This window comes from Galleria mellonella, unplaced genomic scaffold, assembly GCF_026898425.1.
Source record: "Galleria mellonella isolate WM207_F2 unplaced genomic scaffold, CSIRO_AGI_GalMel_v1 utg570, whole genome shotgun sequence".
NCBI classification, from domain to species: Eukaryota; Metazoa; Arthropoda; class Insecta; order Lepidoptera; family Pyralidae; genus Galleria; species Galleria mellonella.
In genome coordinates, this window is record NW_026442120.1 from 407,159 (window position 1) to 434,132 (window position 26,974).

Genomic DNA, 26,974 nt, shown 5'->3' on the forward strand with positions numbered 1-26,974 from the left:
CAGGGTAAAAAAACACCTGAGTCCTCAGGAATGGCAACAATCATGGGTGAAACAGTATAGTCTCTATGTCCATTTTTTCTATAGGCGACGGTTACCACTTTCCATCAGGTGGGCCGTCAGCTTGTTTGTCATTCTAAGTTGCATAAAAAAAAATAAAAAAAAAAAAAAATAAATTTTTATACCAATAGTTAATGCTGAAATTAATAATTTAGCTATGCTAGTGATAAAAAAAAACAAAACACAAATAACAGTTCATTGTTTCATAACCTCTACATAATTAAGCAGACTCTAATGTAAAAGATGATGCGAGGATGAAACCAAGTCAGTTAGTCCATCGTAACAAATTTGATAGGAGTAACCACGATGATCTAATGTCTTCATGTGTTAAACAAAACTTTAGTCATCTATATAAAAAAAAACTAAACTTTTAAAAAAAATTCAAAGCTTTGAAAGCGCAGAGATTTATGCCAATTTCCTTATCATAAATTTAGGAAACTCTTTAAAACCACAATATAGTTTTACTATTATAAGTAAATTCATAGGATAAAATACAGAACTTTTCCGTAATGGACGGAGTAGATGCAAGAATCTGGAACCTCTTTACAAGAAACTCTTACCACCCACTAATGGAGATTGTCTTTAAATAGATTAAACAACTAATAGAAAGTTTCTTAAACAGACCATTTACCGATAAAATAGCAATTACAAATTGTTTCGACAAAGGAACGGAATTCCTAAATGGAAATCAGTAGGCATCCTCGTTTACTAAAATAATCGAGATATGTCGAGACATTTTCATAATCGACTAATTCCATTAGTGATAATAACCCATCTCTAACGTGAATTAGGCCAATGGCTTTACAGAGGATTCTGTGTAAGCTATTAATTTGAAATATTTCTTGTCCCCCCAACGAGTGACTGTTAAGTTAGATAACAAAGTGCTTCATATCATACGAAACCCTTATAAAATATTTTGCACAAACATATACTGTGTTATGGAGCTAGAAAAAAGGTTTTGTCCTAAACAAATATACTTTTGTTTTCGGGTAATTGTGCACGGAGAGAGCGGAGATAGGGTAACCAAGTTAAAAGGCTTATTTATGAGAAATCTATAAATGTTATAAAACAAAATAACATGTACATTTTGCTGCGCAAAAACGAGATATTTTGCAATTACGACTTGAGTTACTTGAATTATTTCATTTAACGCAAAATGCCTCTACAAATATATTTTCGTTGTAAATTGATTTTCATTTGGGATTTTTTCCTTTAATAAGTAGCTTAAAGATATCATTGGAATTTAGTACTTGAGACAGTATTAACAGCTAGCCAGTGTAGATTTTCCTTTTCAATAAGGCTTTTCGTGGAAATTAAATATTAAAATCGAGTTAACTAGCAACATACTTTTGATTGGATACTATTATGAATTAAATATGTAATTTTTAACGTGGTTTTGAGAGGCAAACTAACAGTTTTTTTTTTGATGGAAAGTGGTAATTTTCACCTACAGAAATGGATATCAACATGGGCATCACAAAAAAGATTATAGTACTCCACGTTAATTGCTGTATTCCTTGTAATCCGGATGATTATTGTAATTTATAAGTCGGCATACATCTTAGGTCTTTTAAAATAGTTAACCATAGAGTGGCATATTACTTTAAATAATTTATAAGTACTCAGGGAAAGGGGTTGTAAGTAATATGGTCTAACAGACCAATTGCTAGCAATATGCATATTGCTATCAAGCTGACCTTCATGTGATTCGCCATAGAGATCATCATCAGTGACCACACTCCTGTCAAATTTGTTACGATGGACTAACTGACTTGTTTTCATCCTCGCATCATCTTTTACTGATGCCCCGCCAGCGTAAACCGATAACACAAGCAAGGTTAGTATTCCATTTTTAAGTATTAAAAAACACCCTTGATTGATAATAGAAACATGAGTAGCCTAGCTCTGAAGCTTTTCCCCTAATAGGAACAAAGAAAACAACGATTAGACAGGCATTATTTTAGCATTTATTTTTGAAAATACATACAAACTTATAGAAAACGCTCAGAATAATAACTATGTATGAAAGATAAACTCTTATATTGTATGAAGATCAAATGCAGAACTACAAAATCAACAAGATCCTAAATATTTTGAACTGCAAATAAAATATCTAAATAACAATAAACGTCAGACGCCTGATGGACATAATTTTGATTTGACTGTAGTACGACAACTAAACAGATTATAAAGGTCTACTTGTATGGTGCATACAATGCATTTGGTTGGAATTCCCAGCTAGATGTGCAACTATGGTTCCGATCTCCAGGGGGTATGATACATATTAAGAGGATTCGTTGCAAGCTCGAAGTGCACAATTGTGTGCAACATTCCACATAACCTTACGAGGCAACATTTCAAATGCTGTCCGGATCTCACTTGAATTGTACATGACGTTTTCTAAATATTTCTGTGCAAGATCCATTTTGGATCGTATTGTTTGTAACTGAAAACGTTTTATTAACAACTAGCTTTTGCATGAGACTTCGTATGCGTGGATTTTGGAAGTTATACGCCCTTTGGGATTGAATTTTCAAAATTCTATTCTTGTTATTTACCTACGCAATACAAAGAACTAATCTTCAAAATTTTAGGATTCTAGATTCAGCGGTTTCGGCTGTACATTGATATGTATGCCATTCAGTCACAGCGTTCTCTTTTTATATAATCATTTTTATGACGAGAACTTAGGTTTAATCCAATAAAATAGCAACTTGTAATAAAATATCTTGTTTATCTTGTTTCAAATATGAATGCACCATAAACCTTATAAAAGCAAACGAACTAGCAGTTCAAGCCGCATGTACTACGGTTAATGTATGAGTTTAAGGCATGCTTGTGTCATGTCTGATATTATTATCGATAAAGATTTCATTCGTATTTTTTTTTATATATATATATATATATATTGGTTTTTTTATATATATATATATATATATATATATATATATATATATATATAATTACTGGTGTATATATATGCGTGGTGTATATATATATGTGTGTGTGCTCTTCCTTTCCTGTGGGTGTCGTAAGAGGCGACTAAGGAAAGGCGAGGGATGGACAGCAGCATCCCTCTTAAAACATCTCTAAAAGCTAACTGCAGTTGCCAACCCACCTGCCAACCCGCCTGCCAAGCATAGCAACTACTGGCAAAACTTCTTTTATGGGGAAGGCTTAAATCCAGCAGTGGATAGTTAACGACTAGAATAATAAAAAAATATACATAATGGTCGAGCTATGGGCATCAGCATCTTTCAAAATATCAGCAAAAGTCTAACTGCAATTGCGAACTGGCCTGTCAAGTGTAGAAATTATAACTAACACACGCTATTGGGGATACTTATGTTGACTTTAACGACTGACAAAATGATGATGATGAATATAATATAATTATATATACTGATGATGAGTAGAACCAAATAGTTACTGTCAGTAGCAAGAAATAGGTCAAATACATGAGAATTTGCGATACGTCAAGTTTATGGATTGAATGTCATGACGGGCCAATAGATTGCACAATACATATAATGATGCCGAGAGAATGGTTTCAGTTCTCCGTGTAGACTACATTTACACTACAGTGTACAGCTAATTTGAACTTCGCTCCTATAATAATAAGATCTAATATTGACACGTAATCATATTATATGCTACTTAGAAGACGTTTGTCAGTGTAAGTGAACCAATCAATGTGACCTAAGATTGTAATTGCATGTAATTGATGCAATGTTCTATTGCTGTATTCACGTCATTTAATTTATACTATCTTTTATATAATGCATCTAATAATAATCTAATAACATTTAGATTACAGTGATCATTGGATAGGTTTGTTTGCATCGTTGTTTTCTTTCTGCACAAACACTCAGTGATGAATGGCGATATATTTAAATTTCGAACGCATATTCACGTATGTATACAAACAAATTTTGTATCGTAAAGAAAAACGGCTTCAAAGAAATTAATATGCAATCAATACAGATGTAAATCCCACTGGTTACAAAAATAATTATCAGAATCGCTTCGAAATTGACGGTGTAGTCTGAATTTTTGTGGCTTTGAATGCCTTTAATGGTATTTTGTTTATAAGTAAAAAGTTTAGCATTCAAGTTATGGTCAGAAACGTCAATGATTATCATTTGTAGTTAGCAAACGTCGATTAATGGCATTCACTCAAAATTTTATTATCACATTTAAATTGTGTTTCATAGAAAAAACCGATTTCAATTGTGGCAAAATAGTTTTGATTTACAACTAAACTACAGAACCGCTTTTTATAAAAAAAATGGGACTAATCTGTAAGTATATCCTTTCAGACAAAAATGACGAGGTATTGAGATAACAAACAAAAAAAAAACAATAGAAAAACAATTGAGGACCTTCTGACGTTTGAAGTTGGTTAAAAGTAAACAGTGCAAGATACATTGATTAAACAAATAATTAACTCTAAACTTTGAATCCATTTTACAGTTAATGTATTAAGATCTACTACTTCAGTATATTATAAACCTAAAGCTATAAAGAATAAGAAATATTTTTTAGCTTAAACTAAAACAACGTTTAGTGTAAATGTGAGTATTAAAAATACACTTTTGCAAATATTCATGGGAAAGGAAAATAAAAGATTCTACGCGAGAGAAGCTTCAGGGGAATTTTGTCCTTCACACATTCAGATCGTGCAGTGAGCTCCTTGTCGATATTTTCCCTAGAGACTATACCATGAGGTCCTTTGAAAACGGGGTAATAAGGTCAGGTTAGGATTGGAAACGCCTTTGCTGTTGCAAGCGTTCATAGGCTTTGGGAAAAATCTCGTTACAAAAAAGTAATTACAAGTGTCTGATAACTTTTTCCCGTAAGTTCATATGGATAGGTAGATATGTACAGGATTTTCAGGAGTGTATAACTTTGAAAACTACATCTAGTTTGGTGCAATAGTTTTTGCACAATGACGTGACGAAAAAAATATTGGTTTGGCTAGTAATGCCAAAATCATTAAACTAAATTTCTAATGTAGCCATGTAGGTAGTATATTCATTTATTTTAACATTTATTATATAAGTAGGTAGGTATTATATGTATTTATAGTGTATGTATTTATGTAATATTTCATTATACATTTTAATATTTTATTTAACTGTATATTTGTTTATGTATTAATAGTTGTAGCACTTCAGCTGCCCGCTAACGAAATGCTTTCTTATTGTACTGGGTTGACTGGAAGAGATCTCTGTCAGAGATAAGTCCAGACTTGCTCACAACATTTATAAATACATTATTTTATATGTAACTTACAAGTGTAATAAAGAATATGTCAATGCCCTTAATAAGAACTCTCATGTCAATATTGCTTAAATATCTACTAACATATATACACAGACACTAGACTGTACAAAAACGTGTTTCTACCGTGAAGCAGCTGTGTTTTGGTTTGAAGCGTGAGATATGGCAGTGAAATTACAGAATACAGAGGAATAACACCTAAGTCTTCAGGAATGGCAGCGCATGGGGGGTATTATGGGTGAAACAGTACACTCTGTTATTTCCATGGTACTGTTCAACTTTATAGACGGTGGTTACCACTTTCCATCAAGTGGGACGTCAGCTTGTTTGCTATTCTAAGTTGCATAAAAGAAATACTCACAATATCTAGTTACAATTTGAATATATTATAATGATATAAATATAGATAAAAATTTTTTTTCACTACATATAAATTTAGATATAAATGAAATAGTTACGAAAACAATATATAATTTAATAGTGCAACAAAATGGTCTTGTCGATACAATCAATCTTTTGAATATAAACAATAGAGAAATAAAACTAAAGATCAAGGTATTTTAAAGTCAACAGACCGAATGACCTAAATCAACGTACTTTAAGGTCACATAGAGGGATCGAATGGACATAGGCCATTTTTTTATCCCAGTCATTGAATACATTCCGGTCACGTGAACAAAGTCGCGGGTAAAAGCTAGTAATTTATAAAATCAGAAGTCCACACAAGAACGATGCCCGGAAATTGTACAGCAAATCACATTTTCTGCAGTGACCATGCGGGGTTATCCTTTACCAACGTGACCCGACTCAACAACTGATCCGCAGAAGGTTATACAATTGCACATGTCATATAATTAACATTACTGTATACTGGGATTATCATATTTACCAGAGTGAGACTTTGTACAAAAGTCGATTGCTTGGGTACCTCTGTCCCATTCGTGTTTCAACCGTGAAGCAGTTGTGTTTGCATGGCTGTGTTTCGGTTTGAAGGGTGGTATATGGCGTGAATTTACTGGGTACAGAGGAATAACATCTGAGTCCTCAGGAATGGCAACGCATGGGGGGTATCATGAACGAAACGGTATACTCTGTTATGCCCATGGTACTGCTCATGTCTATAGGCGACGGTTACCACTTTCCATCAGGTGGGCCGTCAGCTTGTTTGCCATTCTAAGTTGTATAAAAAAAACATACTCATTTTACTAATTTATAATATTAGTAAGGATTTTATCGAAAACTCTTGAAATCTGTTTGTAACTTATAAGTTGTATACACAAAACAATTATATTTAAAGCAATATCTTCTGTATTCCTCACGGATATAAAATTGGCATGAATTTTAATCTTCTTGAGTAATAAATTACAAGAAATTTGCATTGTAAAGGTATTAAGTTTTATTCGGTTTTATACATTTAACTTTCTTGATTTATATAATTTAATTAGTAAAATTCTGATTATTGCAAAGTAGTATATATATTTTATTATTACCCCATCGCTGAACATAGGTCTCCTCCATAAGAATAGGTTTTGTCAGTAGTAACATAATATTATTAGTAAGTTATTAATGCTAAGTAATACAGAAGGTGATATAATTTATATTATTCCTATATTTTAAATCTAATATTTTTACGAAATAATATTTTAATCATTTTAATGTAAGAATAAAGAGATAATATGATGTCAAAATTTTTGAGGAATAAACATAAATAGTTATTTTCGTCGTGCTTTTGATCTACTTGAAAATATATGTATTAATATTATTAGAAAAAAAAAACACTTGCAAGACAACATAATAAGAGGGTATTACATTGAACAAAGCCTATTACATACTAAACGATTATTTGAATGACAAACGTGTATGGTGTTAGTCAATCATGTATGGGCTTTTATATGTGTGCGTATGAGCGGTCGTATGTGTGTGTATGCGTGTGTGCGTGTGTGCGTGAGTTCGTGTATGCGTGTGTGCGTGAGTGCCTGTGTTTGTTAACAGAGATTAAAAAGAGTAACTTTTATTTTGAAGTAATTTAGCAGAGTATTTATTGTAATACTTAGACACATTGTTCATATTTATATATTTATTAGTATATTTAAGTTATACAATTTATTAGAGGCGACATATTTCTTTTTTTACAATTACCAGACAGCAACCAGAGAGCGTCACTCTACATACATCAAACATAGACTAATAAAGTTGCCATATTAAGAAATGTGCGGATTGCTTTCTCAACAGTAACTGTTGAGTTTCTTGCGAGCTATTTGCAACAACCTTACTTATCAATCACAACCCTCGAAGGGTTGTTATTGATAAGTAGATTAAAAAAAAAATACAGTTTAAAAGTGCTTTTAAACAAGTATATTTGAATAAAAGTAATTTAATTATAATAATATTAACATTTCTTTGTTTCAGATTAATGTTAACATAAAATGTGAACAATCCAATCCAAGGATGTGCAGCCGGTTGCCGACGGTGCGATGGAAACAAAGTGACGGTGGAAAGTGAGCGGACAGTTGTGTAGCTAACCATCATTATGACGACGAAGATGTTGCTTTCGCTGCTGCTGCACTGCTTCTGTGTGGCTACCACCGCCTCTATACCTAGTGGAGGTAAGTGCCCTTTCTTAAAATGAGGGTAGATTTAGAAACTGCGAGCGCCATAACGACTTAACCAATATTTACACGGATTAGTATATATGTACTATATGGTATGTAGATGGATATTGACTAGTATTTATTCTGGCCAATTTGCAATTCACAAATCTTAGCCAAAAGGACGAAGCCAAGGATCTTCATCATCATACCAGCCTTTAACTGTCTGAACACTCACACAGTTAAAGCTCACAGCTGAACACAAGCCTCCCCATTAGGAGATCTTTCAATAGTTGCCATACTTGGCAGACGGATTGGCAACCGCAGTTAGGCGATGGGAAAGGGATTGTTAGTAATGGAGACTGAGAATCCCATTGCTAGCAATATACCCAACCAGGTCGACCTCCTCGTGGTTCCCCCTGGAAACTATCATGATTAATTCCAGATGAATTTATCATGATGGGCTAACTAGCCTGTTTTCATTCTCACCGATCACCCTTCACTGGTGCACCGCCAGCGTATCCCGTTAGCGCAGGCGAGGTTACCATTCCATTTTCATCCAATAAAAAAAAAACCGCAGTTAGGCTTTAGAGACGTTTAAAGAGTGAAGCTGCTGCCCATCCCTCGCTTTCCCTTAGTCGACTCCTACGACATTGCGGGCACGACGTGGCCGGTTGTACGGTGGTGAAAATCAGCAGCAATCAACTCGAACAATTCCTCAGAGCACTCCCCATGATAAATTCTAAGTACCAAGCTAGTACTTGTATAATTGTGATATTACAATAAACTCCTTCGTTCCCGTACTGCTATCTAAGTATACAATTGTAAATTAAAATATACGCGGCGATCGATAAATTCGCAATTACGCCTACAAGACATTCACAATGGATAACTCAAGAAAAAATACTTTTGATATGAAAATAACGGGCACGTAATAAAAAAATGTCCCCCGAAAGAGATTCTATCCAGGTGCTTTTATGTTCTTTCAAAACAGAATAAGTTATCTCTAGGCGAGACAGCCGAAATATTTTATTAATGGGCAGGTATTTTTTTTTTTTCCTTTAGTAAACGAAAGGAAGAAATGGTATTCGTAGAATACACACGGTACTGATGCTATCTCTATGGTAATATTTGGGTTTGTCTGCAAAAAAAAAAACATTTCTATATGTTACAATATATACTGGCTTGTACGTATGTGTGTGTGTACGTTTTGTTTATAAAATTTAGAATGTCATACAAGCTGACAGCTCACCTGATGTAAAGTGGTAACCGTCGCCTATAGACATAAGCAGTACCATGGACATAACAGAGTATACTGTTTCGCACATGATACCCCCCATGCGTTGCCATTCCGGAGGACTCAGATGTTATTCCTCTCTACCCAGTAAATTCACGCTAGTTTTAGAAGTTAAAAAACTAATAAACTATTTTAAGATGACGTATTACGGTAATCTAATAACTAATAAATCAGATTTTATGTTAGATATTCAGGAATGTAACTGTAAAAACCGCATCTATTTTGGTGCAGTAGTTTTTGGTTGTTGCCGGAATAAACATATAGGCATATATTTTACCAGAGGGAGACTTTGTACAAAAGTCGATTGCTTGGGTACCTCTGTCCCACTCGTGTTTCAACCGTGAAGCAGTTGTGTTTGCATGGCTGTGTTTCGGTTTGGCGTGAATTTACTGGGTACAGAGGAATAACACCTGAGTCCTCAGGAATGGCAACGCATGGGGGGTATCATTGGCGAAACAGTATACTCTGTTATGTCCATGGTACTGCTCATGTCTATAGGCGACGGTTACCACTTTCCATCAGGTGTGCCGTCAGCTTGTTTGCCATTCTAAGTTGTATAAAAAAAAAAAAAAAGACAGATAAACAGTCAGACAAAATTTCTAAAATTATTGTTATACCATCGATTGGTCTTACTACGATCCATCGTATATAGATAGATAGATACTCTTTATTGTTTCCTCCAAAAGATCACAATAGTAGGCTTATTATAGATACAAACAATTACAAGAAATAATCACAATGAGAAAACAATGGGCGACCTTATCGCTATATCTACATCCACACTAATATTATAAAGAGGAAATATTTGTATTTTTGTGTGTATGTATGTTTGTAATAAATAAACTCAAAAAAACTACTTTGCCTATTTCAAAAATTCTTTTACCATTAGAAAGCTACATTCACCTTGAGTAACATAGGCTATATTTATTTCTAGAAAAGATTAGGGATCCTTACTAAATATATATATATACGAGTATATATATATATATATACATTGTAACATATATTTATCATGGTTATTTATATGGTCATTATCATCGTCATATGTTATTCGTCCACTGCTGGACATAGGCCTCTCCCATAGTCTGCCATAAGGAACGGAAATACATTTGAGGTCATCACTTCGTCTAGTGGGGGGTTGTCCTACACAGCGTTTGTCCGTACGAGGTCGCCACTCAAGAACCTTTTTCCCCATCGATATATACTTACTATATTGGATAATAATCTAGATATAATTCTACATATCTGATAATACATACCCACAAAAGCATTGTTGAGCATGGAACCCTTCGCTCAAATTTACGCGCAGTACATTATCGATTTGCGAAATTTCAAACGACACAGGTGGCCAATCCCACATTTATCACTTGGGAGAAATATGAAAAAAAAAAAACCTCTGTATCAATCATGGGGAATCAATTGTGAACAGTGGAGTGTCCCCTGAAATCTCACACGAGTGGATGGGCACGAACGCACCTACCTACGGTCTCCATTCAGGATCACCCGATCGGAATAAATAGAATACGCGACTAGTGATTTCCGTGAATCGTATTTAGATGATTGATTTACGTCGTTTCACTATATTTAAAAATAATGATACTATCTACGTATATGAGTATTTTTTTTTATGAGTGAAAATGGTATGGTACCCCGCCTGCGCTTACGGGATACGCTGGTGGAGCACCAGTGAAGGGTGATAGATGAGAATGAAAACAGGCCAATTAGCCCATCACGATGAATTCATCAGGAATTAACCATGATAGTTTCCAGGGGGAACCGCGAGGAGGACGACCTGGTTGGGTATATTGCTAGCAATGGAATTCTCAGTCTCCATTACTAACAATCCCTTTCCACCCACGTATATGAGTATTGTGCCAGTTTCTTCATGAGGTGAGTCGACATAAATTACCCGATAATTACTGTAAAATAAACCGATTTACGCCATTCCACTGTTGAACATAGGCCTCCCCTTACCAGGAGTTTCGCCAGTAGATGCTATGCTTGGCAGGCAAGACAACTGCAGTCAGGCTTTGGAAAGAATTTAATGGTCGAGCGAATGGGAGCAGCCCATTCGCTCGACCATTAAATTCTCTTCTTACGACACCCAAAATAAAGGGGTAGCCCATTCTATGCTGCGACTACACGGCAATGGTTGTTTTATTGAAAGGTAAATTTTTGGTCGTTAGGCTTTTAGTGGTTTAAAGAGTGATGCTTCTGCCCATCCCTTGACTGTAAGCTCCCCTCCCTCAGTCGCCTCTTACGCCACCTACGGGAAAGGAACTGTTGGCCAATTCTATGCCGGGACCTACACAGCTATATGATTGATAACATGTTCAGTATTGATACCGAAGTTATTTTTTTTAGAACAAAATCTATTTACTTATTTTATTTAACACTTTATTGTACCAACATTACAGGATTTGTTGAGCAATTTTCGATAAGTATAGTGTAGTACAAAAGGCGGTCTTATTGCTAAGATTCCTTTAAGATAGAAGGAATTAAATAAAAAATGGGTAGGTGGCGCGTTAAAAAAAAACAGATCTGTAAAAATAATATGAAAATAATAAATATCTGTTAAGCACAATTATACACAAAGATATACATACATACGTGTACATATATCCTATTTAAGAGCTGCGCTCTTGTCGGTGGTGCTCTTGCCACTCACTACGATTTCACTCACAGCGAGTCTCTTCACCTCTTGTTACGACACGACGCCAACTCCTTCCTTGATCTGCCTGATGTAACTACTCGTATGCCTTGGTCTTCCTTCTCTACCTCTTTTCTTCTATCTTACCTTCTATTATAATGTTACTAAAATTTCATCCCAACCATCTGGACGAGTGGCGGTCCTCCACCGTGCGTTTTTCAAGGCACTTTCTTCCACGCACAACCACTCTTTGGAATGAACTTTCAGCAGCAGTATTTCCGAACCGATACGACAACATAACCTTCAAGAAAAGAGTATGTTCCTTTTTAAAAGGCCGGCAGCACAACTGCATTTTTAGTGTTCTGAGTGATCATGGGTGGCGATAGTCACCACCAGGTGAGCCGCATGCTCGTTTGCCCCCTGTGTTGTAAAAAAAAATGTTCGTCGTGTCGTATCAAGTGTCCCATTTATATATATATGTATATATATATATATATATATATATGTATATATATATATATATATATATATATATATATATATATATATATATATATATATATATGTATATATGTGTATATATGTGTATATATGTATGTATATATATATAAATGGGATATATATATAACATTTTTATATAACAGGGAGCAAACTAAATATAAGCACCCGCTAAACTAGAGAAACTGTAGGTGTGTTGCCAACATTTTAAGAAGTAGTAAGCTCTTCTCTTAAAAGTATCAATATCGTATCTTCTATTGTGAATTGGTGATATAATTTGGTTGGCAACAGTAATAGATGTCTAATAAATAGATATAGCAGTGTCGTGATCATTTCCGCCTCGAGTTCGCTACTCGAGACGTACTTTGTTAAAAGGGTTGTAACTCTGAAAATCAGTGGTTTCTCCTGGGACACTTTGGAAGATCAAAAGTGATGTATTATTCTTTTTTCGTTTCCTGTGTAGGGTTGCCAATTGTTCTTTTTCCAAGCTTTTATTTCACTTGTAGTAAGTGTTCATAAGTTTGTTGTTTTTGAATTTAAAACCTTGCATAAAAGAATATAAAGAATTGAAAACTTGCATACACTTTTAGTTTTGATGAGTATGCAATATGAAATGCAACAGTATTGTAATATTTTCAAAATAATCATTGGGGGTCGTCCATACTGCGCTTGTCTACACGGGGTCGCTACTCGATTAACTTTCATCTTCATTTGTTAACTTATGCTATGGTTAATATATATTTTAATAGAAAACAACCATAGAGCAAAGGTCACTTCGTTACTTAGTTAAGTAGCCAGTGAGGCGATGATAATTATTTTTAACTTTGCAATTTTTTGCTCCAACGAATTCTGAAATCCCGGTACACTCGGCGGGAGTTTTGCAATAAATCTTCGCCTGTTTTTGTTACATTGTTAGAAGTTGTAGCTTCTAGGCTATTAAGTTTGCGTTGCTGAAAAAGATACTTTATAAAATTGGTATCATTTATTATTTCAATATTAGCTATATCTACAATGCTATTATAGAATTTAAATATTTTTTTAGGGTTCCGTACCTCTAAAGGAAGAAACGGAACTCTTATAGGATCACTTCGTTGTCGGTCCCTCTGTCAAGACCCTTTTTTTTAAGAACGCGTGAAGGTATAAAGTTGAAATTATTATCATATACTCAGGTCTGCAATATCTTAAAGTAATAAAAAAATCAAGTTTCTAAATCGACGCAATCAATAGATACGGCCGTTTATGTTTATTTATATATAGCATACTTTGACATTTGCAAAGGGAATCAAAACCTACAGGGTACTTACTTCCCATTGACCTAGAATCATAAAATTTGGCAAGAAGCAATGTCATATAGCACAAGTGAAAGAAAAAACCAGAAAATTGTAAATTTAAAGTCATTTCATAGAAAAAAATGTAAATTTGATGATTTTGTATAGAACCCTTGTTGCGTGAGTCCGACTCGCGATTTGTCGGTTTTTTTTTATTTATTTTTTTTTTTACAACACAGGGGGCAATCGATCATGCGGCTCACCTGATGGTAAGTGACTATCGCCGCCCATGGTCACCCACAACACCTACGGCATTGCAGGTGTGCTGCCGGCCTTTTAAAAAGGAATATGCTCTTTTCTTGAAGGTGGTAAACAAGCATATATTCCGTCTAATGATAAGAAGTTAGTGTAGCATATAGACGCCTGCAACACTAGGGGTGTCGCGTGCGCGTTGGCAACCCTGAAGAAACCTTAATACACTATTTATGAAAAATCCCATACTGTTACATCTAGGAAAAAATCTGAAAAAAATAAAAATAATGATTATAAAATACTAGCTATTTATTTATTTATTTATTCTTTATTGTACACAAAAAATGATGACATATAGTAATATAAAATAAAGGTGTACAATAGGCGAGCTTAACTCTGTAAGAGTTCTCTTCCAGCAAACCCTAAGTGGAAAGGAGCATTAATTAATTAAGCTATATATGCGGCTTTCCGCGTGAATTTGTACAAAGTTGGGACCCTATCTGCAAAGTTAGGATATAATCTACCTGCCTACCAAATTATTTTTTATACAACTTAGAATGGCAAACAAGCTGACGGCCCACCTGATGGTAAGTGGTAACCGTCGCCTATAGACATGAGCAGTACCATAGACATTTCTTCAAATCCATCACAAAACTTTCATATTAATGATGTTAACAAGAATTGTTCTCCTTATTTTTTATTATAATTGAAAAATAAATATACAAACATATTCCGTCTAATTCCAAACGGAGTTCTAGTTCGGACACCGTGAAAGGTATCGGATCGGTCACCGCAGACCGAACACTGCAACCCACTCACTGTACTGTAGTGAACATTACAAAAGGTCTCTAAGATCAAATAATGTTATACTTATATATATTTTATACCTAATAATTATTTTCCTTAATGTTTTATTCTGTTAATTTTCTTAATTATACAATACCTACTTGTACAACAATTAGTCCATTACCCTAAGGTTGTCTTGAAAAGATTGCTCTCAGCAATAAGACCGCCTTACTGTACTTATACAATTGTATCGTTATATTTATTAAATGTCTAGTTTATTTCCTATATTGTATAATGCAAATAGAGTATACTCATTCATTCAATATTAGACAGTGTCTTCATAGAAACATTTTAATTGAAACAGGACAACAGAGTTTTTTATTACAAAAATAACTAGCTTTATAAATTGTTCCTATAAATCTTGTACTTGATGACTAAGAAAATAAACCCAAATTTTGTTTATTTATATACTTTCTTCCACACACAATCACGCTTTGGAATCAACTTCCAGCAGCAGTATTTTCGAACCGATACGACATCATAACTTTCAAGAAAAGAGCATATTTCTATGGTGTTGCGGGTAACGGCTGCGTTTCGGTTTGAAGGGTGAGATATGGCATAAATTTACAGGGTGCAGAGGAGTGACATCTGAGTCTTCATGAATGACAATGCATGGGGGTATCATGGGCGAAACAGTATACTCTGTTATGTCCATGGTACTGCTCATGTCTATAGGCGACGGTTACCACTTTCCATCAGGTGGGCCGTCAGCTTTTTTGCCATTCTAAGTTGTATAAAAAAAATCCCGGACGGTGGTAAGCACTTACTATCACGTGAGCCGCACGTGTGCTGCCGGCCTTTAAAAAAGCAATATGCTCTTTTCTTGAAGGTTACATTGTCGTATTGGTTCGGAAACACTGCTGCTGGAAGTCGATTCCAAAGAATATTATTAATATAACAAAACATTGTTGTACCATTTTTTATTACATTATCTCATTACGAACGCTTCGATAAATATTGTCTTGACGTAATTAATTTAAATATCTTGAACCGTCTCTATGACCGTTTGTTTACCGCACCTATTATGATGCCGATAATTTTATAAGATTTCGTTTAGCAAAAAAGAAATAACAACTTTAATTATGGCATAATTAATGAGAAAACAACACTAGAGGAAATTCTTACATAAAGAACTTTTATTGCGCCAAAAATTGATGATTATGTTCCTGTAAAAGTCTGTACATTGATAAACCTTGGGATTTACTAACATGTGTTGGTAAATAAAAGGATTTTTATATAAAAAAATCATATTTTTTTGAGTTTTCACCAATCTAGACCTACAATAAGTCATTCGCGGTCTGGTCACCAAATGGTCAACGCTGAGCTCCAAGCAGAGATCTATTAATATGCCTGAAGATACCTCGTTTAGAAATGACACACGTGTACTTGGATTGAATTTCAATAGGAGATTGAATATACATAAGGTAGTCCCGTGTGGTCCCGGCATAGACTAGGCCACCCCTTCCTTTCCCGTGGGTGTCGTAAGAGGCGACTAATGGAGGGCGAGGAATGAGCAGCAGCGTCCCTTTTAAAACGTCTTCAAAGCCTAACTGTGGTTGCCAACCCGCCTATCAAGGGTAACAACTACTTATGGTCAAAGGTATACAAGGGTTCAAATCCCTATAGTCGTATAGACGTTATAGAGTCCAAATAACCAAAATATATTTTTAAAATGTTGTTCAAAATTTGTAAGTTTGTAAAATAAAACTATGGCTCACTACACGTTTTGGGAAACTGTAAGTATGGTGAGTAATTTTCAAATAAATAAATAAATAAAAGCTCAGAAGTTTGTATATTTTTATATTTTACGCTTTTACGCTTAACCATCTGAATAGATTTGAATTCGGTGTTTACACAAAAAAAGTTGACTTCAATTTTCGCAAAACGTTAACGTAAACGTTAGTTATCATTTTAAAAATAAACTACAAAATACGATTTTCAAAAATTTCTATGTGACTCCACATTTTCAGATAAAAAAATAATTTAGCAAATCGGTTTATAACTGACGGAGTTATGAGGTAAGAAATAATAAAAAAAAATACAACCGAATTAAGTAACCTCTTTCTTAGTAAAGTCGGTTAAAAATATTAGTAAACTTTTGATACCATTGTAAGTCAGCTTTATTCGTAGCCACGTTACTTTGCAAAAAGTCGAACAATTCACTTCACAGCGTTTCGAATCAATCCGTTCGCTCACAAACTGCTTATCACTTCAATAGGGGCACACTGAAATCCAATCAACGCCATTTATAATCCGCTTTCCGGATCATTAGTTTCACTCGTGCGTCACTATAGTTCGTCCCATATTATCCAGCGCTGCTCAACGTATGAGCGAGGGCCCGCATATGATTTAGTTTCAAAAAGTATATTTTACTCAAAAATTACAAAGATATTTATTTGGTTTTGAATTGTAACTATTAATGACACTAAAATGAAACACGTCAATAGACGGCAGGATGTTTTATATATACAGGATAGATTTAACAGATATTGACCTCTGTTAATTAAAAAAAAAACCTTAAATTTTAAAAATGTATTTGTCATATGAAATAAAAGGAATATTTTGCAATTAAGTTGAGCAAACTGTCGAGGTTTCTTCAGGAGTATACAGCATGAGGTTTTTTAAAACAAGGGTAAACAGGTTCAGTCTTTTAAATTCGAACGTGTGTTATGTGTCTACAAGTATTCTGCTTATTATTATACTTGGATTTTACAACCTAAGGTGAAATAGTGTCTCCAATTTTGAAGCAATTATTATGGAACTTCAATTGTAGTAAACTATGTATATGAAATGAAAAAACTGATATCCATTCAGAATGTGTAAAGTCATGAAATACGAAATAAAAAGTACATTTTATATGTATATTATAACGAATTGTATGAATTGAAAATCTACTTCTTTTAAAAGTCGCTCAAAATCCACATATTTTATATCTGTCTCTATGAATCATTTCCGCTTGGCTTAATTTAATATTCAACAATGCTTATTGATACTGGCTGCTGCCAACAATTCCACGAAATGGTTTATAATTTAATAATTTGAATGAAATATAAAAATAAATACATTCGTTTATATCGTATCAATGTTATTATGATTATAATTATGGACGAAGCTCGTAAAGCGGGTGGTAAATAATAAATTCTAGTGATTCTTAGAAAATATTTATATTAATAAAGTCTCTTAGTAAAACTATTTTTATAATGAAAGTAAACGCTTTTTTTATACAACTTTAAATGGCAAATAAGCTAGCAGCCCACCTGATGAAACGTGGTAACCGTCGCCTATAGACATGAGTAGTACCATGCGTTACCCCCCATGTGTTGCCATTCCTGAGGACTCAGGTGTTATTCCTCTGTACCCAGTAAATTCACGCCATATCCTACCCTTCAAACCGAAACACAACCATGTAAACACAACTGCTTTACGGTTGAAACACGAATGGGACAGAGGTACCCAAGCAAACGACGTTTTGTGCAAAGTCTTCCTTGTACATACTCTCATTTTTTTTTATTCTGTTGCGAATGTCAAAAATGGAACCATTATAATTTCGTTATATCTATTTGGTCGTCTCTCCGTACCACGGCATTACGTAGACATAAAAACTTAGATTTATCTTTTACATTAAAAAATAATATGAATTCTTAATTTTGTTTAGCTTAATTTTAAGCACTGTATGTATATCTAAATTTAAATAAAGAAATTACGCCTAAAAAGCAAAATTTCTTATCGCAATTTACAATCATTTGTTATTCTTCTTATCACTGTACAGTTATACATTATGTAGATGTATATGTAATTTTAACAATTTATTTTGCTTTCGATTATTTTTGTTTTTGTTTTTTATCTCAATAATCATTCTAATTTAAATTGAGTCTCAAAAATGTGAGTTCTATATGTTTGCAGGCCGCAAGTTTAGAGCGACTGAACAAATCGATAGCCCACCTGGCGTATTTGTTCGGGACACTCCGCTGAGTCATGTCCGCAATCTTGCTTAGTGTTGAGCCTAGGTAAACCTCTGTACAACACTGGCGGTTCTTAAACTTTTATTACTGTTTGGAAAGGTCTCTAGCGCGTCGCTATAGTATTTTGAGTGGTTTTTCTATTTTGATTTGTAATTAAAAATATCTTTTTTTTTTTTCAAAAAAAAAAGCATTTCAACTTATTGACTGAGTGATGACTGAGCAGAACTTACTGAGTAACTAAACCAAAACTCTTGGATTTAGGTTAATAAAAGTCTGCAAAGAGATTCAGGTCAACTTTCCTGCGGTCCTCCCTAGAAACTATCGTGCCGATTTCCAAATGTATTCATGACAATGGACAAATTAGCGTGCCTTTTCATTCGCCCCTATTTTCCTTACTAGTACCCCGCTTATTGATACCATAAGTGTAAGCGGGGTTACCATACTATTCTATCACAAAAGAAAATATCCTGTTATGGAAGAAATGAAAGAAAAATATATAGAATATATTCTACCAGAGGGAGACTTTGTACAAAAGTCGACCATTCTGTCCCATTCTGTTTCAACCATAAAAAGCAAAATATTTTTCTGTTATGGAAGATAGTGTATTCTGTTATGTCCATAGTAGTTGTCTATAGACGACGGTTACTACTTTCCATTAGGTGGGCCGTCAGCTTGTTTGCCATTCTAGGAAGTATAAAAAAAATATATAGTGATCAATATTTGTCATTGCCTAAGTGAAATATGTAACTTTCCACTCGTACTTAATGAAATAAGTATGTACAAATTCTATAAGAAAAAACTATTTACGTTATCGTCAGGACAGACATATATTTATGTATTTATTCACATAAGTAAAAGTAATTTAATAAATGGGATTACATACTGCCTCATGTAAATAGGGTATCTGTGTTTTGGCCTACACCGGCTGCGTGGATACAGTCCACTTATAGATATGTATACATGTATATTACCAAACCTTTTTAGCTGGCGGGAAAATATCAGGAACTAAATGCCTACCAGTCTGGTTGGCAGACGCACGAATGTAATAATATAAGGAATTCAGTAACACAATTTGGATAGAATAAACAATACTGGTTGGTCGAACGAAACGAAAGTTATATTTTTTTTTTTTACAAATACTTTCGAGCATTCTAGAATGCTTTAAAGTTAATTTGAATATTTTCACAATTAAAATGTGTTGTAAATGTACTGAGATCGGAATTGATTTTAGCATTCTATGATAATTCTTTATTTACTCAAATGCATTCTAATTACGGCCATTGTTCTTGTGTTGTATTTTAACGTGTAATGAACTGACGATTTTATTCAGGTGATGTAGAAGTAAAAATTGACTACAATTTAATAATATTTATTTATAGTTTTATTGTAATGAATAGATAATAAAATAAATATCATAATAGCATTTAAATGTTATCTGGAAAAGATTGCTTAGCAATAAAACTGCCTTTTGTACTACACTATGCTTATCAAAAATCCTTTAAAGTTCTGTAATATTGGTGCAATAAAGTATTAAATGTATAATATCTAAGTGTACATAAAAATGAATAAGGAGATAATACATTTTTCTCAAGTGAATTTTAAAATTAACTAATAAATACACTTCCTATATATTGTTAATACTTTCTGTAAGGGAAATTAATTGCTTATTAGATATAAATCTATCTGGTCTTATATTCCACCATGTATCTTATTCTAATCTTTTAATTTCTTAAAATGAGTTAAAGGAATTAATAGTACAAAAGAAGCTATGGAATTGAACAGAATAATAAAATAAAAAAATTAAAACTAAAAAAACGACACATAAAATAGTTCTCGAATGCAATCGAACAATAAAAAAATGCTCTTAGAATGTTTGTTCAAAGCACGAGTATTCTAAGAATTTAATGTTTTACAATGCGTAAAACATTAAATTCTTAGAAAATTTACACAAAAGAGTTCTAATTCTACACTTAGTTGAAATTCACCTTTAAATTTCATCATGACAAAATTAATACAGGACTTGTCAATTATAACAAGAAAATGAAACAAAATTGTTTCATAGTTACAAAGATATCGCATGACATACATTAAAACAAATAAACTGGAGAGTTAAGAATCACCTCGTTTTTTAAGTAAAACGCATCAAAGGCGACTTAGTGAAATTTATGGCTGACTACATCAAGTATTCATAATACGAAATCGATTCCTATTAAACCGGTTTCCGTGATAATATTAATATAATCTGGAGCAATCTGATTGAATGTTAATTCCTCGATGAATAATTAACCTAGATAAGATCTAGCCGAGTCTAAGACTCTTATGCAATATTAAATAGGTGTAATTTCGATATAAAATTATTTGTAGTCCAAATTATTAAAACTATCTACATAAATACTAACAAAAAGTTAAAATACTTATATTCATTTTTTACAAAAAAAAAAAACTATATTTATTACATTTAAAATTAATTATTAAAAGTAATGATTAGAATCGATCTTCAATTAGTGAAGTTTTTTTTTATACAACTTAGAATGGCAAACAAGCTGACGGCGCACCTGATGGAAAGTGGTAACCGTCGCCTATAGACATGAGCAGTACCATGGACGTAACAGAGTATACTGTTTCGCCCATGATACCTTCCATGCGTTGCCATTCCTGCGGACTCAGGTGTTATTCCTCTGTACCCTGTAAATTCACGCCATATCCCACCCTTCAAATCGAAACACAGCCATGCAAACATAACTACTTCACGGTAGAAACACGAATGGGACAGAGGTACCCAAGCAATCGACTTTTGTACAAAGTTTCCCTCTGGTAGACATATAAAAGAAAATGAGGATGCAGAAAAAAAGATATGATAATAATATAATATCGTACCTTCTTGTATATTGCATGTACATTTTTCATTCTATATATATTAGAGAGAGAATATGTATTTTTTTTCTTATTTGTTTTTTACAAACAAGGATTACAAACGGCACTTTAAGAAAGGTTTAGTGGGGAAAGAGTTTTGTTAGATGTATTTTTTAATATTTATTTTTTTTCAAACGTGACACTTACTAAGCATCAAAGCTTGCGAACATAATATGAATATTTTATACAGAATAAACTGCTGCATAATAGTATTTTTAACCAGAACCCTTTACGCGCGTATACACACAACATATAAATATTAAAAGGGCATGCCGAAAAAAATCAGTAAAGCTGCGGGTACATACATGCTCTCGGATTGAAAAACAACACAATATTATTTTGTAATTATTCATCTCTTCGCTTCCATACCATTTCATTATGATTCCCGAAATTTACATTAATATGTTCATTGCGAAACGTTTTCTATCTTCACACCAAGATCGTACATTAATTTTAATTGAATACAATAATTAAATAAAACAATTAAAAATTAAATGTTTTAGTTATTCCCTATATTGTATAATGCAAATAAAGTTTACTCATTCATCGTTCATTCAAGATCTTCACGAGGTAGCCAGGAAAACTATTTTAATGAGTTAATTCATTTTCGGCTCTCATGAATTCTATTTTTATTAAGTACATTCTTTTTATTTCTCAAACAATTTTCTCAAAGTAATTTTACTCACATTTGTTTGAGAAAAATATTTGATTTCTGTGATAATATAACCTCGCCACAGCGTTCTTCTTAAAACATCTCTAAAGTCTGACTGCGGTTGCCAATCCGCCTGCCAAGCATGGCAACTACTGGCAAAATCTCTCAAGGGAAAGGTTTATGTTCAGAAGTGGACAGTTAAAGGCTGATATAATGATAATACCCTTGTAAAACAAATTAAATTATTTTATTTTACGACGTATGTGTATTGTCATTAATAAATTCGCCCGTGTATCTCCCCCTTAGCTGAGTTTAAATAGTCTGAGCATTAATAAATTTCTCGTGTACATAAAGCCTAACGTTTCCTTCGTAAGTACCCCCGTAACGGGACAATGCGGGACATTGTTTTGTTGTTAAGGGTGGCACGACAAGGGTTGTTTTCAAAATCGAGTCAATTATTACCCCCCGTGCTATTATTTGTTGTTTTAAATGTACGTAACGATGTTAAAGTGAGTCCTCTGGGTAGATTAAGACAGTCTTTTTAACCCTTAATGCGGAAAGAAGGATGTTATTTGTTTGAAGTCCTTTCTGTTTATGATGTACTCGTATGTTTGTATGACAACGAAGCCTTCGAATATATGGTCAAACTTTAATACTTATTTTTTTTATTATTTGTAATGTATAATAATAGCATATATATATATATATATATATATATATATATATATATATATATATATATATATATATATATATATATATATATATATATATATATATATAAACCAACGCTGTGCAGTTGTACACACTACTCTGCGACATTCACAGCATCAAATTGAATTCAAGTTACAATTCAAAAGATCTTTATTCATGTAGGTTTATTACAGACTTATGATATGTCAAATCTACCATCAGTTCGGAATGATATCGAGATGAGAAGAACTGACAAGAAACTCAGCTCGTGTTCTTTTCAAATAAACATCAACTCGGTCATTTCCTTTTGCCTAACATGAGACGCTTCTTATGTATATAATAATTTTGTATTTTCTGTTATCACTATATGTTTTTCAAGCAATAAATATTTTGTTATCTATTCTATCCTATTCTATTCGGTTATATTTTATTCTATGAAATTTGGTGTACACGTATTACCTATATGCGATGGAGAAGGTATATTTCTTTTAATGGATTTTAATGAAACTGTAACTCTGCCTGCATTAACGGTAAATGTTAGGATAAAAGCAAGATAACTGGCCTAACGTGACGAATTCAACAGGAATAAACCACTGTGTCTTCTGGGAGAAACCGCATGCAGTTCGATCTGACAGGGTGTATTTTTTTTTTGATGGTTGAAAATGGTACGGTAGCTCTGCCTGCGCTAACGGAATATGCTGGCGGAGCACCAGTGAAGGGTGATAGATGAGAATAATAACAGGTCAGTTAGCCCATCATGATGAATTCATCAGGAATTAACCATGATAGTTTCCAGGGGGAACCGCGAGGAGATCGACCTGGTTGGGTGTATTGCGAATCCCATTTCTCAGTCTCCATTACTAACAATCCCTTTCCCCCCGACATATATTATACATATATGGTACATAATATAAATGTAATGTATAAATGGTATATCAGTATATTGCTAGCAACTGCTTGTCTCTGCTAAGAACAATCTTTTCTTTCGTGCAGGCCTTAATTTCTCTTTATGCAACTTAGAATGGCAAACAAGTTGACAGCCCACCTGATGGAAAGTAGTAACCGTCGTCTATAGACATAAACAGTACTATGGACATAACAGAATACACTGTGTCAACGATGATACCCTTCATGCGTTGCCTTGCCTGAGGACTAAGGTGTCTTGACTTCAAAATGGTGCTGGCTTGCGTAATCTGATTGCGGGTATCAAAGCGTAATTAGCTAAAAGCAATTGCGGCTCCCTAATTTGGGTTCAAATTTATTACTGTACATCCTTGCTAATATTATAAATGTGAAAGTGAGTTTGTTTGTTACCTTATAGCTCCATAATGTTTTAACCAATCGCTGTGAAATTTTATATAACTACATGTACTATATGGAATTGGGAATGATATAGATTATTTTTAATCCCGGCCAGTAAACAAATCTCGGTAAAGTTAGTATTAAATAAAACCGCTAAACAAACTCACTTTCACGTATATAGTATTAGTAACAATTATATCGAAGCATATGTAGACTATGTGGTTCCGGCATAAAATACGCCACCCCTTCCTTTCCCGTGGGTGTCGTAATAGTGTCCCTCTTAAAACATCTCTAAAGCCTAACTGCGGTTGCCAATCCGCCTGCCAAGCGTGATAACTACTGGTAAAACCCCCCCAGGGGAGGCTTATATTCAGCAGTGGACAGTTAAAGGCTGATATGCTAATATCAGTTGCAGTACCATTAAATTTCGACGCTATTAAATTTTATAATATTAATATTAAATCTTATCATATTCAAAAATAAATTGTTTAAAATAAGAACAAATTTGGAGAATCGAATAAAGATGTTGAGTGATTAATCCATCTAAAGGTTGCCTGGAAGAGATCGCTCTTAGCGATAAGGTCGCCCATTGTTTTCTCATTGTGATTATTTCTTGTAATTATTTATACTTATAATAAGTTTACTACTGTAATCTTTTGGAGGAAACAATAAAGAGTATCTATCTATCTATCTATCTATCTAATACAAGAAATTATCTGGAAGAGCTCACCAGACGTACTTCTCTTATGCAGCGGTTCCGTTGTGACCTATATCTACAACAGCATTCATGGAAGCCTGTACCGTGAAGCAATTTAATAAAAAGCCAAAGCGAGGGCAGTGCCTGTACCTAGCCGGATATGTGCACAACTTTAATACTCTATTTATGCAACATTAATTGCCAGCCCCGAGTGTTTCACGAAAGGATTATATTTATAGCCATGGTTTAGTTTATTAAATATGATTTCAACGACTTCCGGAGTGTAGTGGTAGGCATGTTGATTTGCGCCAATAAGATCTTGGATTTGATTGCATTGCATTGGCTCGGGTTGTGTTCCCAGATATTTGCTACCTAGTCGCTCTAACCAGAGGGAGACTTTGTACAAAAGTCGATTGCCTGGGTACCTCTGTCCCATTCGTGTTTCAACCGTAAAGCAGTTGTGTCTGCATAGCTGTGTTTCGGTTTGAAGGGTAGGATATGGCGTGAATTTACAGGATACAGAGGAATAACACCTGGGTCCTCAGGAATGGCAACGCATGGGGGGGTATCATGGGCGAAACAGTATACTCTGTTATATCCATGGTACTGCTCATGTCTAGAGGCGACGGTTACCGCTTTTCATCAGGTGGGCCGTCAGCTCGTTTGCAATTCTCAGTAGTATAAAAAAAAAAGGTTAATTAACTCACTGTGTTTTAGTCGTTTTTGACAATTGTTCATTTAGTATTTACATAGATATTGAATAAAAATAAACATAAGCTTTAAAACAAAATTACAACCTATATCACCGGTCTTATAACTCATCATACGAACTACGTGCACGTTCTCTCCAGGATTCTGGATCCATTCAATTCTTAATACTCGTAGATATTTATTATTGTTCGAATACGAACAATCCTTATTCTTAACATTGTCTCTATCCGTGTATTTCTTATTTTCTCGTTTAATATAATAAACATATTTTAACATGCTTTTTTTTTTTTTATACGAGCCCATTCGCCGTAATTTTGTTATGTTTAATTTCAACATTCTTAACACGATATTATGAAAATTGTTGCTCAGTTTCCAAGCAAAAATAGTTTCCGGAATGACACTGGCTAGGATTTTTATTAAAATTCCTGTTCTCTTAGAACTGTGAGTGTATTAAAAGACTGTATAACTCTCGCGTGTGTGCACACTACGAGGTCGTGTTCTGCTCGTATAGTAATATTGTTATGTCTGGACTTTTTTTCTTAATTAATATGTACCTCAACAATTTTTTTTTTCTTTTATATTAGAAATTCTTTACAAGAGATATAGAGACAAATAACACACTTTATAGTTAATCAAAAATATTATGTATAATCATATACATTTACTTGGTTTTTGAGAAAACAAAAATCAATTGACAGTATTTGATCACATACAAATTAAAAATAACAAAGAACGCCATCTATTGGCATACTTATGACTAAACTTCATTAATAATTTGATTCTGTCGCGCAGGAATATTTTATATTGCATAGTGTTTTATTTATTAATTATATTACCAAGCAAATTTCTGTTTTAGTTTAGGAAATACACAAAAAAAAATAATACTATTGAATATAACAGTAAAAATGTCAAATTCAGAAAAATAATACTTGTAAATATATTAATAATTCACGAATTATGGTAACCACATAGTCTGATGTACTATTTTTGCTCTACTGCCAGCGTGTTTCATTAAAATAAAATTATTGATATAGTATTATACTAAAAACATACATCTTTTATTTACAATTGTAACACTATTCATCAAAAGCTTAATATTATTGCACTAAAAGAAATAATCTTAAACGTATTTACCATATTACTTCCAACATTCATAGTTAGAAATGTTCTCCAAGCGTCGGAAATACTCAACAAACGGTACGAGCAATAACTGAGGCTAATAAGACGGTTTTGTGTTGCGGAACAGCATAATAGTGGCATGAGCAGGCAGAGTTCGCATATTGGCTATGCTATCTCCAGTGGTTC

The 26,974-nt window shown here is 33.6% G+C and overlaps 1 protein-coding gene across 3 annotated transcripts in view; it reads left to right on the forward strand.

Moving 5' to 3' along the window:
* LOC113517858 (protein sidekick-1-like) overlaps window positions 1-26,974 on the forward strand; it is a 331,792-nt gene that overhangs the window by 136,007 nt on the left and 168,811 nt on the right. For all 3 annotated transcript variants that reach the window (XM_052899423.1, XM_052899426.1, XM_052899424.1), the window contains one exon: window positions 7,750-7,946. In XM_052899423.1, coding sequence (XP_052755383.1) covers window positions 7,871-7,946 — 76 coding nt within the window. In that variant the 5' untranslated portion in view covers window positions 7,750-7,870. The remainder of the gene's footprint in view (window positions 1-7,749; window positions 7,947-26,974) is intronic.